The 16,805-nt window shown below is 34.2% G+C and overlaps 1 protein-coding gene across 2 annotated transcripts; it reads right to left on the reverse strand.

Moving 5' to 3' along the window:
* Positions 1–6,627: 6,627 nt before the first annotated feature.
* LOC132031057 (beta-amyrin synthase) lies at positions 6,628–16,252 on the reverse strand. Of its 2 annotated transcripts, XM_059420906.1 has the most exons (19): positions 16,006–16,252; positions 14,857–15,094; positions 12,441–12,626; positions 11,176–11,265; positions 10,752–10,949; positions 10,351–10,435; positions 10,043–10,209; positions 9,677–9,865; positions 9,468–9,581; positions 9,252–9,371; positions 9,055–9,177; positions 8,863–8,961; positions 8,690–8,746; positions 8,488–8,534; positions 8,258–8,401; positions 7,999–8,176; positions 7,632–7,712; positions 7,439–7,522; positions 6,628–6,973 (listed from the first exon to the last, which is right to left on the reverse strand). In XM_059420906.1, the coding sequence occupies exons 2-19, from the start codon at positions 15,055–15,057 to the stop codon at positions 6,851–6,853; spliced, it is 2,286 nt and encodes a 761-aa protein (XP_059276889.1). In that variant the 5' UTR covers positions 15,058–15,094; positions 16,006–16,252; the 3' UTR covers positions 6,628–6,850. The 2 variants fall into 2 exon arrangements, with proteins under 2 accessions (XP_059276889.1, XP_059276890.1); XM_059420907.1 differs by lacking the exons at positions 12,441–12,626; positions 14,857–15,094; positions 16,006–16,252 and adding an exon at positions 11,370–11,495.
* Positions 16,253–16,805: the final 553 nt, after the last annotated feature.

Genomic DNA, 16,805 nt, shown 5'->3' on the forward strand with positions numbered 1-16,805 from the left:
CTTTCTAAATGTCATTACGTATTAACTATATAATAAGGAAAGTTTCATTGTTGTTTTTGGGTCATAGTCATGTATCAATTAATACGAGATGGCTTATGAGAGTTAAAGACATTATTAGAAGCTCCATAGTATACGTTTTGTGGGTAGTTGTTGAGTTATCTTTTAAGTTTGACTAAGTATTTGGTGAATAAAGACTTTTATATATCTTATATTATCATCCTTTATTTTATATAGTTGGAGCTTTTAATGTTGAACCCGGCGGGTTCAAGTGTTATTATTGTATCGTTTAGGTTCTTCCGATGTTGTTCATGCTCGAGCCGGTCACGTCTACATTAAGGGGGTCGGTACGAAATATTCTAAAATATCAAAAGTGAATAAGAATCATAAACAAAATGCTTGCTTTTGAAACACTTATGAATATCATATATCATGTCCCCCATTAAGACTCGGTGAACATATCGTATCTTACTTACATAACACCATAACGCAAGATAACTCCGTATGATAACACCAAAGAAAGAAGGGATGAGGGACTTTACATACCTTATCCATATGCATATAAATCATCTTTTGAGACTCAATAGATAAGTAAAGTGATCAACGCTCGAGTATTAAAACGATAGTCATGTTAAGTTCTTTCTAAATGTCATTACGAACTATATTAAGGAAAGTTTCAGGGGTCATAGTCATGTATCAATTAATACGAGATAGCTTATGAGAGTTAAAGACATTATCTTTTAAGAACAAAAGAACTTTTATATATCATTTATCATCCAACATATATGTAGCGACTACATTAAGAATTCTAATATCAAGAAGTGAATAAGAATCATAAACAGCTGAACTTATGAATGAATTACCCTCAAAGCTCATATCGTATCTTACTTACATTAACATGCCAAAAGAAAAAATAGCTTTACATACCTTATCCGCTCCAAGCTAACCATAAATCGATTTTCCCAATCGAAAACATTATTGATATCAAGTATTAAATCCAAAATCGAGATTCCAATTAAAAACTTAAAACAAGATTCCAATCAAAATCAATCAAAATACCAACAACAACAATACCAACAATTTCATATCAAACTAGAATTAAATCCATTCCTAAATCACTTCCAAAATAGCCTAATATACATTCCTATACCGATGGTTGTATATACTTCTTTATTTTCGTATATACGTAGTATAACAACAAACACAACGACAACAACTACAGCCAATCCCATGATATTCCAGCCCACAAAAAAATTCATAACAACCACCAAACAGCCCATATGATAACAACAATAATTTATCCGATTTCCCGCAATTAATTTCGTAGTTCCCATGTCACAATTTAGCTATACCGGGATGAATTAGTGCTGAGGGCAAATAGGACATGGCCATGGTTGAACCAAAGATCTATCCTGATACCGGTTGTAAGACAAGAGAGGAGAAGGCAAGGTAAAACATAAAGATTAGTGAAACGACGCTAAGGTATTTCTTGGGCTAATTTGAGCACCTTTGCATATTTTTGTAAAGATTGCAACATAATGTGTGACAGGAAAGTTAAGAGAAAAATCTGAGCAAAGGGGCAATAGAAGAGTTTGAATAAAAGATAAAGAAATGACACGAGGTAATGTGACTAGAGTGTTACAAGTTGGGTTAAGGGAATTATAGAATGGTTTAAGTGAGACGATCAGAACAAGCTGGTTACTGATGACAGTGAACTTACATGTCAAATCAAAAATATGTCAGAATTATTGGTGATGATAGTTAAAGCACAGAGCGGCTGTGTAAAATTATTAGATGAGGGGACTTCATCGCTACTTGATAACTAACTCTAAGGATGAAGATTAAGAGCTAAAAAGTAAAGTGACAGTTAAAGTCTTTTAAAGGAGTCAGGAAGTAATACATGAAGCTGAAGATTCCAGAATATGGACTTCATTACAAGCTTACCTCGCACTCCACGGAAGTGTGACTTTATATGGGTTATTGTGGATAGGCTACAAAATCAGCCCATTTTCTCCCAGTCAGGACTACTTGTTCAGCTAAGGATTATGCGAGGTTATATACCAAGGAGATAGTGAGACTTCATGGGGTTCCCACATCTATTATATCGGACAGAGGAGCTCAGTTCAATAACCTGGAGATTATTCCGGGAAGGATTGGGGACACGGGTGAGTCTTAGAACAAGATTTCACCCTCGGACGACGGACGGCCGGCGTACTATTCGGACGCTAGAAGATATGGTACGGGCTCCGTATGATTGACTTCAGAGGTAGCTGGGATGATCAGTTGCCACTTATTGAGTTTGCTTATAACAATAGCTACGATTCTAGTACCCAGGTAGTACCGTATGAGGCCTGGTATGGAAAGAAGTGCAAGTTACCTATTGGTTAGTTTGATGTTGGTGAGACTAAGTTAATCGGCCCAGATATGATTCAGCAAGCTGTTGATAAGGAAAAGCTTATTTAGGAAGGGTTAGAAGCTTATTTTGGGACGTTCCCATACGTAGTGGCAGCCTTGTCGGCTTGCGTATGTATATATATTTTGGGATATTGTATGTAGTGGGTGACGAGATTCGGTGTCGCTTGCGTATATATAGTTGGGACGTCGTAGGGTAGGCAAGGTTATGATAGCCTATCGGCTCGTGTATTATGATATCTTTTGATTGATATATGTATGTGACGTTTTGAGATGACGTGGATGTTTTCACAAAACTTCCATATTATGTTGAGGAAAATGTAGCTTTGATTATAGTTAAGAGTGTGTATAAAACGTGTCAGTATCGGGCACTAGTGGGAGGAGATGACCTACGAAGAGAGACGAAGAATGAGTATCCAACTTTCCCTAGTGTTTTTCTGTTTTTGCAGATGTGGCTAATGAATGATCAAGAACAATAAAGAGTGGTTCCTTTTTGGAAATCTCTAACAAGTTACTGGAGCTTATCATTTGTAAATTAACATTAGTACTCCAGATCCTTAGGTACCATCAAGTTTTTCTGTACGCGTTCAACCTTTAAGGTTCAGACCTACCATCTGTTGCAATTTAATAAATTATTGGTTCAAATCTACCCTTTGTTTTCTGATAAATTTATGTTTCGCTTCGTAAGTGTTGAATTCAAATAAACCCCAAGTCGTAACTCTACATCCGTAATTGGTGCCAATAAGTATCATCAGCTTCACGGTTTCAGAAAATAACAGAGAAGCTTTTAGCACTTCTTGATGAGCTCTTGATGACTGTACATACTTTAGTTGGTTAAATGTAGATTCGAATTACAAATCTATGTAATCGACATTTTCGCTTTTACAATTTGCATCCAGTTCTTGTAGCTATAGTGGTAGATTTCTTAAGCTTGTTCCTAAGTTTTGTACAGAATAATTTCTCTCTTGTATTTACATCTTGAGAAGAGTGTGTTTGTTAAGACCTTCATAAGAATATAGGTGAAATTAAAATAATTGAATGCCAAGACTTTGATGGAAAATGGTTCTTAATTAATTTACGATGATAGACAACAACAACAACTGCAGCTCGATGCCAAACAAGTTGGGGTCGGGTATTGTAACTCTTAAGGGTCCACAATACATCTATGAGAGTTTATGTGAGTCCGGAGCCTAAAGGGTATAAAAATACACGGTATTTACCAAAAGGGGTGCCAAAAATTTATATACCAAAAGGGGTATATCGTGGTTGATCACGATATACCCCAAAATTTTTTTTTTTTGTTGTTACACCAAGTCAACGAAAAATTAAAAAAAAAAAAAAAATTTAATTGTATAACGTGGATTTAGGAATCACGTTATACAATATAGTTTGATATGAAACGTTGGATATTTTGTTCCACGTATTTTACAAATATATTTTGTGAAAACTTGTGATTATTTGCCTCTAAAGTTTTTTTTTTTTTTTTTTTTGCGAGCACTAAAAAAAAAATTTGTAAACTTTTTTTTTGTAACACTTAGTGTGTTTTTTCATACTTTGACCAATGATTAATCGTGTGTGAAGACTCCATAAACGTCAATATTTGATATAGAACTTAATGATATTTTTTTCTCGATTACAATAATGTAGGCTCAATACATCAAGGATACGTAGACGTTCGGATAGTCATTTTATACATGACTATGAAAAGGTGCCTTAATAAGTTTTGTTTGAAAAAACTTAGTGTTTTTTAATAAGGTTATTTTAGTCAACTTTATATGTTGAAAAAATTAATCAGCTTTATTTTCAAAAATTGAAACCGCAGAAGTGAAATTGACATTCACAGGTACATTACCTTGGGATTTTTACGTTGAAATCTATTGCGTATCATCATCTTATAAGTAAATAAAGCGAAAATTTCACGCCAATTTGGGGGAAAATCGAAATTGAATGGGATAAAAGGCATTTTAAAAATCGGCTATTGTACGCCTTGCGGCGTTTGTCCGCATAGATCTCGAAAAATACGCAAGTTCAAAAAAAAAACGCGTAAAACGGACATCCGTTTCATGCGCAAAGTTATGACCATCTAAAGTTTGACGACTTTGAACAACTAGTTTTTCTCCCTATATTTTTTAGTATATATTTATATTCAAAATAAAGTTATGCTTGATTGAAAAATAACACGCCTAAATCAAAACCTTAAAAAATAAAACACTTAAACCTTAAACAAAATTTACTTCGGCTACCTTTTCATGTATATATATTTTGGGAATTGTACGTATGGCGACGTTTACGTATCCTATATGTATTGAGCCTACATTATAGTCGTTCGGCCGTGTATTATGATAAAATATCGTGGTTCTATATCACAAAATATTGACGTTTAGAGTCTTCACACACGACTAATCATTGGTCAAAGTATGAAAAAACACTAAGTTTTTTCAAACAAAACTTCAAGAACACCTTTTCAATCCCTAAAATGACGATTTAACGTCTACATATCCTTGATGTATTGAGCCTACATTATTAAAGGCGGAAAAAAATATCGTGTTCTATATAAAATATTGACGTTTCGGACCATCTGTTCACATTTAATTAATCATTGGTCAAAGTATGAAAAAACACACTAAGTATTACAAAAAAAAAAAAAGTTTACTAAATTTTTTTTATGCTTCACGGTTTCAAAAAAAAAAAAAAAACTTTAGAGGTAAAAAATGTAGACTGATCCACGTTTTACAATTTATATTGTATAACGTGGATCGCTTGTTCCTAAGTTTTATACAATTAAATTTTTTTTTTAATTTTTAGAAGAGTGTGATTGTGAAGACCTTCATAAGAATATAGGTGAAAAAAAAATTTGCCAAGTATATTGATGGAAGCCCACGATATACCCCTTTTGGTATATAAATTTTTGGACATCCCCTTTTGGTAAATACCGTGTATTTTTATACCCTTTAGGCTCCGGACTCGAGTTTATGTACCCTCCGCTTAGACACTGAAGCCTGTCGATAAGCTTGCAACTTGAGATAATGAGATATACCAAAATCACCAACAGAAAACTCTGGTTCTCTATGCTTAGAATCGTAAATCGTCTTCATGTGATTTTGTGCTGCTGCAGTCTTCTCCCTCGTGTGCATCCTTGTAAATAAGATCTCGAGCTAGTAACTGTTATTCTACGGACTCTAGAATCATTTCAAGAAGTAATATTGCTGCTGTTATATTAGTCTGTCGGATACAGATAATGTTAGGTATGAGAAAGATTGAGATTATTAGGCTAGACTCTGGAGGGGGGAATTCAGTAATTTTGACTCTATGTTGCTCGGACTCTTCAAAAACGCTGCCGCACCCATGTCGGATCCTCCAAATTGCACTACTTTTGGAGGATCCAATTAACACACGTTTTTGAAGAGTGTGAGCAACATATGAGATAAAATTATATGAGACTAAGGTTGAAATTTCAGCAGAGGCAAAAAAGTAGGTGATTCTGATCAGCCTAAACCTTGATGTAATAGTCGAGGTGAGCGTGAGCTGGTTAGCAATGACGAAATTTCTTTGATCCTATATCACTTCTTGTAATGTTCAGTGTTTCCACTCTATTCTGAACCTGTTATTAACAATATAGCCTGGTAGTGAAGAGGGTTCAGGGCAGACCTTTTATCTACTAAGTTCAAACAAGCAGCACTGGTGCGAAAAAAATGGATTTGGTAGAGATACTCAAAAGGAGGGATTTTGTTATCAAAAACAAAAAAAGGATATCAGCTTAATTAGATACTAAAATTGTTGCCTTAATTAATTGTTGGAAGAATTTGCAGAAAATGAGTAAGGTTTTGATAGTGCAGTCACTACCCACAAGGAATTTATGTCTCACTATACGTTCTTTTTGTTTCCCTCTCGGTGTCCGGTACGTGCAGTGGAGCTCCAATTAATCTAGATTCTCATCGTGTAAGGCCCATTAAAGGTCCCATTAAAGGGTGAAACACTCCCTACTATGATTTTTTTCATATCCAGGGCTCGAGCTTGAGACCTCTAGTTAAGAGCAGAGGGATCATATTCATCCCACCATAATCCTTGGTGGTACCCTCACTATACGTTGCTACAGAATTTCTTCAAAATTTACAAAGTCGACTAATATACAAGACGCTAAAATCTTGAATTTCTCCCAGAACGCCTTGTTCATGAATAATGCATACAAACGAAAATAACAATTGAGGGAGGGGGAGGTGAAACAAGAGCAAGGCATTTTTTTTGGGTAATTTTCTTTATTCACAAATTATGCATACAAAATAATAACAACAGCTTACCTTTTTGACTTTGTTACATCACTTACATTAACACAATAATAATTTAAAATACATTACTTTGGGATAAAATAAGGACTAAAGTGCATTCTATTGGGCAGATTCCTTTCATATCTCTCTTTGAACAAGGCTGTATTCACATATATTTAGTTGTTTTGTAATGGTAATAAGACATTTTTGCGGTATTCTGCCAAACCCCACAATGGATATATATTTCTGTATGCTGCATAGTGTAACATGCAATTCTTCATGAAAACTCCAGTTATTTCCTGCACATACATATGAAGTGAAACACAAGTCAGATAATAGCAATCTTTTGATGAGACTAGTTTTTTCGATAACGAGAAATTCCCAAGGGCCAGTGCTACACGTTCAAAACCCAGTGGATAATGGCCCGCCCTTCTACCTTTCTCCACTTAAACACCAGGCTTAGTCTGTGGCCAGGCTTAGTCTGTGGCAGGACACGAACACGTGATATGGTAGTTTGGAAGAGCTTGTTTCTTTCATAATGTCCATTTGTTTACAGATTGTTTTGCTCGTTTGAAAGAGCTTGTTTCTTTGACATCAACCAAACAATGACCCAGTCCTGAACTAGTTCGGATCGACTATATGAATCATCTATATTCATTTTGTTAATTAATTTGAACACATTTCACTCCAATACTTAGAAGCTTGATATTTTAACAGTTGAAGATCTTTTTTCCCCTTTCTTTAGATTTTAATTTTCAGATTACCTGCTGTGGGAAGTCACCATCTTCCATCTGAGAATTAATCAACAACTTTGCTGCACGGTGAAGGGGGCTCGGATCTCTATCAACCTGTCAAAATGAGAAAGTTGGTAAATAAATATTGAACAAGATTTTTTTTTTTTTTTTAACTATGATGGTGAATAAATTAAGCATTTGCTACTAGTAACTAAGCATTCACCTGGCCAGAGTGAATCAATCCCATCAATGCCCATGCAGTTTGTACGAGATTTGAGTCTTTTGATTCAAGTTCTCTATATGCCTGTTTCGATAAAATACAAAGCTAAGTCATATTGATCTTTTCCACAGTTACTTTTATCTTCCATCCTCTTTTTGAAAGGGGAAAATGCATGTTAATAAGAGAATATACAAAACATCTAGTGTTGGAAAACTTGTCTTAAATTTTTTGAGTATTGGAATGGAAAGGTTCCAATATAATGAAGCAGGATGAATATTGAGAATTCATACAAACGACCCGAACTATGTACAAAATAAGATGTAGTTGTGGTTATTTTCGTTTGGCGCAACTCTTTTTGCTTTTACATTACCTTGTCTGGGCAAGACCGGTAGCTTTCTCCCCAACCACCATCGGATCTTTGTGTTCTTAGCAGAAATTCAACACCTCTACGAACAGCTGCACAGTTGCTGTAACTCTTGCCAGCTGCTGCAAGGCCTCCAAGAGCAAACCAAGAACCATATGTGAAGCACACACCCCAATTACCGTACCTGTTGACGTGATTACTCGTGTCATATGTTATCGAACTATATGTTGTAAGTTGAAGGGCTCGCAAGAGAACTATAATATACCATGAACCATCAGGCATTTGTACATCTTCAAGATATTCAACAGCATTATCAATGAAACTGTTGATCTCCTTGGTTCGGTGTCCAGGGTATAGCTTCTTAAACAGAACGAGTGCTTGAATTGACGAGGCAGTGCACTCGACATACCTGTATTGAGATTAAATCAGTGTCAAGCTATAAAATGGATACTAACGGTAAAAGGGGAAAACAGGAACTAGAGAAACAAATCTTACTCGTGCTCGATAACAATGTCCGCAAAAAATTCGGTAGGATTGAGCAACTGTCGATGATAAAACAGAACAAGAGAGTTAATTGTTTAGGTTGTGGAAGACTATAAAAGAGGTTTAATATCCTTGAATTAAAGCGCAGAGGTAAAAGTCCCTATGTCGTGAATCTCAAACTGAAACGATTATTTTACTTAGCAGAAAAAATTACCTCCAAATATTCTGAGGCCCCTGCGGGCTCCCATGCTGCTAAACCCCCATTTTTGCTCTGCAATTTTATGTTAAATGAATTAAGATAAAGGTTTCTCTTGGAATTTTTCTTAAAGCAGAAAACAACTTCAGATTAAACGATTAATGATTTAAGGACCATCTTTCAGTGTTTACCTGTAATGAAAGAATGACATTCACCGAATCATACAGTCGCCTTGGTTCCATTGCTTCGCCAACTAATTCAGAAGGCATCGTAGAGAAGAGAAGGCAGCACTAGAGAAACGAAGGTCAAGAAGCAATCAGGCTAACTTTCTAGAATTATCTTACCATTTTTCTGCAATTACAAGAAGTTGAAATTTTAGATACCTTTAATCCTTCAGCGGTGCAATCAGAGACTTGCCATCCATGATCTTGATCTGAAAAAGTCCATGATCCTTTTGAGATATGCCGATACATTCCTTTAAAATCACCAGAAGGATTGTCCTTCACCTGCAAGAAGTCACTTATATTAATAAGGCTTAGTTGAAAAGAAAAACAAATGCTCATGATTTAAACATCCAAACCTGAGATTGTTTTATAAAGTCATGTCCTTTTTTAAGAGTATCTGCTATTTCATCATTCATCTCACTGGCCAATAGTGCTTGAATAGCAAAACCAGTATCCCACTCTTGGCTACCGAAACTCTGCAATTTAACGATAAATATTCGCCTATTCAGTAACATTAGATCTTATCCTAACTCATTCTGGTTTGCGAAATAGTATATTTGAGATCTACAAACCTGCATTTTCATTCCATCTTCAGCTACCCATAAATAATCTGGGATCCTAGCAAGATGTTTTTTGAAATAATCGCCATTCGGATCCTCGACCCAACAAGCAAGCATGCATAATACCTACACCATCCAAGTGTTAATTACACCAGTCTCTAACAATTGAAGTCATTAAGAAAATGCAGGTCATTCTATAAGTTAATTCTTTGTTGCCATACTTTTTCGACACATCCAATGGTGATGTACCGGCTATTCTCGTCTTCATAGTGTATGTGTTTCATGGTAACTTCAAGAGCTTTATTTCTCAGCTTGTTGAAAGGCCAACGAGTCAATAGAGGCTCGGTACATATGTAGAGACTATCCCACATCAAATCTTGAACCAATGGATGAGGGTAATAGAGATCCTCCTGCAAATAGAAGTTTGTGTTTGAGCATTTGTAAGAAAAGGCATGATATCTATACCAACTAAACACCAACAACTCATTTGGTCTGCAGACAAAGTTACACAGGGATAAGTAATACCAAATTTTATGTTAGGACAATTATTCTGATCTCTGTAATCAAACGACCCCTGATAATCTTACCTTTGCACATACATGGCGCACTTTTTTCCAGTTAATCTCATCGTATGGTTGATCATATAATTCTTCCCTCAATTGCAAAATGAGAGGTGTTATTGGACCAACAAATCTCTTCCCATAGAGATAAGACATTGGCATGTAGACCATTCGACAGTAACACCACATTTTTGCTGCATTAAAATTAAGAATAAAAATACTTGGTAAATCGAAATGTTGCATAGCAAATCCTGAATATTAATATCTAAATAACATGAACTAAAAAAATTATGATGTTGAATAGTGCATGAGGAAGTTGAAAAATATTGACCGACCTGGATGCATGGGAAGAAAAGATGGAAGAATCCAAAACTCAGGCGGCATTGGGTTGGTTCCAAACCACTCAAAAACTCCAAGAATCTGAATGCAATAAGGGAATGTTTCTCAGAAAAAAAAGGCACATAAACATAACACTTGAAGGTTTACCTGACAACGGAGAATTTTGTAATTTACCGAGTTTAACTTCTATACAATTACAGTGAAAAAAGATTTTTGACATTATCAAGTCACCTAAAAGACAACTAAAGGTGGCCATCCATAACAACAAATAAGACAGATTACGTGGTACAACAGGTTAAAGACACTGATACTGTAACAATTATGTACGATGTCTGTGTATATACGTTGAATCTTAAACTATGATACGCTAAAAAGTTGTTAGGGTAATTAATCATACCGAGAGCCATGTTTTTCCCCAAGAAGGAATTGCAGTGACACTACCATGATCAAGAATCCATTTTCTTGCTCTAGCACAGGCATTATTTTCACCACCGTCTGGTCCTTCTCCGAGGATCCTCATGCATATGTAACTCAGAGCTGTACAGAACATAGTACTGTGACCTTCTATGTGCAAACCCCATCCACCATCTTCATTCTGAAACGTCATCAGCAATTCAGAAATGAGTTTAATTTCTATGAACGCTGTCTATAGTAATCTTAAATTGGTAACATAAAGATGTACTAGATAACTTGCTATAACTGGCTAAAAAATTTAACTAACTTATGCACATTGTTACTGTATAAAAGTTAAATTCTTTAGGAATATGCAAAGAAAATTTTGATAGAATAGTAGACTCATTGTGACATTAAGTCATACATACCTGGTGACAGTATATATACCGAAGAATTTCCCTACGATGTTCAGCTGGGAAAACAGTATTAAGATGGCCGGTGATGTACATACACATAACCTGAATTTTGGTCCAAAGAATTAGCTTTAGCATATCCAAGCTTCAATTATGGAAAGAGAAGGAAAGTAAAAAACTGAAAGGATTTAACTTATATGCAAAAATACTTTAGATTATGATGGGTACTACAAGAGGCGGACCCAGTACTTCAGCATCGAGTTCATCCAAACCCAATAATTTCTACATGGATCGTAGATTTTTATGTGAAAACTCAAAAAATCTCCAACAAATATTAGATCTAAACCTGTAATTTTAGAAGTACAATGAATTCAGTGCTAAGAACCTTAAAGACTGAACCTATCAAGTTAAAATCCTGAATACGCCTCTGTTATCATTTTACAAGGTTATCAAGTACTAATGTTTATCACATGGATTTAAGTCATGTACAGTGGCAATGGGAAGAGTTTTTACATTATTGGTGAACTTTAACTTTTCATAGCAATTTCTTTTTTTGTGATAACAGGTCAGTTGCCATTTTAATAGACTGCCAATTGTTAGTAATGCTTATCGTAGATATTCAACAGTAATCACCTCATAGAACTTAATCTTTATCACCTATATTAATTGTAATTACGTTATAATGTAGCCTTGGAGCACCAGTAAAGTTAATGCTTATCGTAGATATTCAACAGTAATCACCTCATAGAACTTAATCTTTATCACCTATATTAATTGTAATTACGTTATAATGTAGCCTTGGAGCACCAGTAAAGTTGCCACCGTGTGACCTACAGGTTACGGGTTCGAGCTGTGGAAACAGCCACTAATGCTAGCATTAGGGTAGGCTGTCTACGTCACACAACCCTTGGGGTGCGGGCCTTCCCTGGACCCTGCTAACACGGGATGCTTTGTGTGCCAGGCTGCCCTTCTTTTAACTTATAATATAATTTTTTTTTTTTTTTGAATTGGTAACTTATAATGTTAATATTTTCTACACTACTAATGCATATAGCTTAAGGAAGGGGTAAATTGTCTCCACATGACCTCTATTTATAAGGTCACGGGTACGAGCGCGAAATAAGCTACTGATACTTGCATCCGGGTTTCTTTGTATGCATCACACCCCTCGAATGCAGCCCTTTTCCAGACCCTGGATCAACACGGGATGCTTCGTCCACTAACCTACTTTCTTTATAGCGCATATAACTTAAACTCAAAAAAAAAAAAAAAATACTTACCAGAGGTGGAAGAAAGAATAGAGGACCAGCATTTTCAGCAGGCCAATGACCATCATTAGCCTGTAAGGCTGAATAAAAATGAACAGCTCTACGCAATGCAGTTGTTGCAACTTCATGGGTTATTTCTTCACCTTCTTCTACTTTTACTGCTGCAATTCTCTGTTTGAAATTCTTCTCTCCAAGAAACTGTAAATTGATTATTTATTTATTTTAAGAAAAAGAATCGTTTAACAATAATTGGATCAGAAAATAAGAGTACTGAAAACACAAAGAATTAGATTGCTACCTCAATAATATATTGGGCTAATAACACTTTCAGTCCCTCAATAGTCTATAATTTTGATCCTCGTAATATATGATTAAACGTATTAACCTTCAACTAATTAAAAAATATTTTTGATCCCTTTATATAAGAAATATGTCACATTTAGACTTTTTATATTACCCTAAATGACTCAATATAGAGTAAGTATAAACTTTACATAACAAATAGCTAATAAAAAGATAATAGTTAATAATTCGATAAATTACTGAAAATTCACAAGTCGAGAGATAAAAATTACACATTTCAATTAATTAGTTAAATATACTTAGTCAAATATCAAAAGGACCAAAATTAAAATTTATCGATATTTGAAGGATTAAAAGCACAAATCTCTAAGTATTTACATGATATATAACTTGCTTAAGAAAGATAATTCTGGAAAAGAAAGAAAGAAAGAAATTGAAATATTATTCATTTATGTGTCACGGCCAACAACCAAACAATTTGAATTTAACAGTTAGAAATTAAAGTGATAATAGATATGCTTAACACACATCCTTCATTTATTATTTTGATATAAATATCAGGTGCAGATAAATTTTATCGACAAAAATAATTGTTTTAAACCTAAAATAGCATCCTCTGATTAGAAAATGGTTCAACCTATCTTTTTCACATTTGAATAGAAAAAAAATAACTTTACAAAGATTATTTATATTTTACTTTTTCAGATCTAGTACGAATGAAAAATTGAAAAAATTGACGTAAACGATAAAAATATATATTATAATAGACCATAGAATCAATTCTCCCTTCCAATTCAATTTATTAAATAATGACTTGAAGTCAAACATTCGATGATATCGAACTGTAAACTTTTCTTTGTGATGCTTATTGAAAAAATTGACGTAAACTATAAAAATATATATTATAATACACCATAGAATTAACTCTCCCTTCCAATTCAATTTATTAAATAATGACTTGAAGTCAAACATTCGATGATATCGAACTGTAAACTTTTCTTTGTGATGCTTATCCTTGTCTTTTACCCTTTAATTTAATTTGTCAGCCTTTTTTTTTTTTTTTTTAAATTAGTGAATTTACCCATTAATTTACAAAAGTCGTTGATCTATCTTTATTTTAATCATCTTTTTTCTTCTATATTATTATTGTTAATTCACAAAGTTTTTTAGGGTCTTCCTCTAATAGACTTCTTTTTGAGTCTTCTTCCTATTGCTTTCTTCTCTCACTATTGGACATCTTTTCATATTCTTTTTCCCACTTTCCATGATTTAGGATAGAAATATAGACTAATGAGAGTCATGTTTGAGTCTTCTTCCTATTGCTTTCTTCTCTCTCTATTGGACATCTTTTCATATTCTTTTTCCCACTTTCAATGATTTAGGATAGAAACATAGACTAAAGAGAAATATAGACTAATGTTCATCAATTACTTACAAAAAGTAAACAACTTAATCATTGTTAAAATAATCTTATATATTGAACAAATATATCCTAAAAACATATTTCTATCTAACAAGTGCACAATACCAAGCATAAGCTCACACTAACAAGTTAATTTTAAAATTTAAATTTGTTTGTAAATCTTAGGTAAAGTAAAAAATATATTAAAACTCTAATTTTTTTCAATCACACACGACTCTTCATCATCAAAATTTTGTGATCATCTTAAAAACTACTAATGTAGAGAGTACTTCAAAAAAAAAAAAAATGAAGATAGTACTAATATGGTTAAAACATGCCTGTATGTGGTCTTACGCTTTACACTAATCCGATTAATATACAATATATGTCTTCACACACTCTCTTATCATTAAACCACGATTAATTAATATATACTTTCATCTTAATTTATGAATTAACTATGGTTAATTATTAGGGAAAGTACAGTCAAATATCTATCATTCGATCGTCTAGTTTTCAAAATATGTACACAGTGTAAAGGTAGTGTATACTTTATACTAAATATACATATAATATACACACTATACATACCTATACACAACATATACAACTGAAATGTATAGGTAGTGTATACTTCGGCCATGTAGGTAAACTAGTTGGCCGAAGGGTACATTTACGTAAGTTTCCATAATTAGTACGCTTTGGTGGAAGCACTGAATATACCTGCATTCGCCAAAGAAGATCGCCACTAGGCTTGACTTTATAACGACTGTGCCAAAATTGTTGACGGGTCTCTTCGATCTCGGCCCATTGTTCTGGTGTTCCAGCATTTGGGTCGAACTCCCACGTTTGCCTTCCAACATAGTTGTTTGTGCTGTACAAATATGGTCCATCTTGTCCTTCAGCAATCTTCAATTTCCACATTCTTAATTTCTTTTTCTAGCTTCTAGCTTCAAGCTTACTAAGAGAAAAAAAAGACAATAAATTAAGAACATGTCAAGACGATGTCTTATACCACCAAAACTTACAGTATCAGTGCGAAGTTCACACATAATAATAGGTGTGAGTTTGATTCTCGTTGTCTAGGGGTGGAGAGTTACCACTAGCGAATACGTCAGGGTGGTATCTTACGCCGCCACCAAAACTTACAATCTATTGTTGTAAGTGAGAATCTCACACACAATATAGGTGTGAGTCAGATTCTCACTATCCAGGGGAGGTGCTACAACCAATGAAGAATTATTAAGCGAAGAATTTAACTAAATGTCTTTTATCAGAAAATTATATTGTACAGGTCAAATATTTCTTTATGCATATAGCGAAATTGATTTCGCCACTGTCTTGATTTCATGCCCCTTCCTTTCCATGATCTCCTATGGAACGAAAAGAGTTGTACTACCCCGAACATTCGCGCAAGAGGACTTTCATCAAGGGGGGTTCATCATTAGTAGCGGAATCGGGATTTTCACTAATGGGATTCAAAATATAAGGAAATAAACACATGAATAAATTATCAAGGGGATGCAATATCTACTATAAATTAATAAAAAATAATTTTTTAACCTTATATATTTAATGTAATTTTCTGCCCAAGGGGGGTCCGATGAACCCCTTTGCTTCCACTTGGCTCTGCCCCTGATCATCATCTATTATATATACGTACAAAAATTACCCTTATATATACAATTTGATTTTTTCATTAAAGAGGTTCGAATGAACCTCTTTCGCCTCTCTAGCTCCTCCCGGACCCTTACCACCTCATTTTCTTCAAACGATTCGAACCATTTGCTTCATGCAAAGTGAAAACCAAGTGTGTGTGTGTGAGAGAGAGAGAGAGAGAGCATATATGCAAGAAGGGCAAGATTTATATACCTGCTAGGATTATGTAGAGTGCTTGGATATGGAAAGAGAGAAGTGAAAATTCACTTAAATAATAAGAGGAGTTTCTGCTGAAAGAGTGTAGGTGTAAAAAGAATGAAATGAAATCTGGTAGACTTGTTATAATTTCTGTTAAAGAATCACCTAGTCTTTATGGGGGGAATTTGGAGAGAAAGCAATATCGAAAGAACACTTAATTAGTTCGGTAGAATGCAAAGATTAGAAATTATGATTGTGTGGAAAAAAGTGAGTGATTTATGCAACTATTTATATACCAAATAAAAAATGAGGATTGTCAAATTTTTTTGTCATTATGATAATGAAGATGCCATCTACTGTTTTTTTCTTTTTTTTTGGCCTATCTCCTTTTCTTTAAGAATTCTTCATTTTGTTTTTTTCTACCTTACATAAATGAACTTCACAATTAAGAGTACAAAATATTAGCAGTAAAAATTGAAGTGAAAATACATATGTTTAGTCATGGTTAAATGATACTTCACATAATCTTTATTAGATTACAAAAATCATATACAGTGAAAAGTACACGAATGCTCCCTCACTATTAAAAAATCTCTATTTTCCCACTCAATTTCCCACTGAAAAATGTTCAATAGGTATTTCCCACTGAATGTCGGTGGGAAATATCTAAATTGTAGTGTTTTCACACTGAAAATTTAGAAAATTTCCCAGCGTTTCAATGGGAACCTATTTCCCACCATGCGTTTTTCCAGTGATCTAATTCGGTAGGAATAAGGTAGGAAAATCATGTTTTATAGCACAATTTTCTCACCGAA

The sequence above is a fragment of the Lycium ferocissimum genome, chromosome 9, assembly GCF_029784015.1.
Source record: "Lycium ferocissimum isolate CSIRO_LF1 chromosome 9, AGI_CSIRO_Lferr_CH_V1, whole genome shotgun sequence".
NCBI classification, from domain to species: domain Eukaryota; kingdom Viridiplantae; phylum Streptophyta; class Magnoliopsida; order Solanales; family Solanaceae; genus Lycium; species Lycium ferocissimum.

Bases quoted from the DNA above. Each gene is read 5' to 3' on its own strand.
- LOC132031057 (XM_059420906.1), bottom strand. From the start codon at position 15,057: ATGTGGAAATTGAAGATTGCTGAAGGACAAGATGGACCATATTTGTAC. The intron at 8,535-8,689 runs GTAATTTTTTCT...TATCATCGACAG, and splicing joins GGGCCTCAGAATATTTGGAG to TTGCTCAATCCTACCGAATT. The intron at 7,523-7,631 runs GTGAATGCTTAG...TCATTTTGACAG, and splicing joins GATTGATTCACTCTGGCCAG to GTTGATAGAGATCCGAGCCC.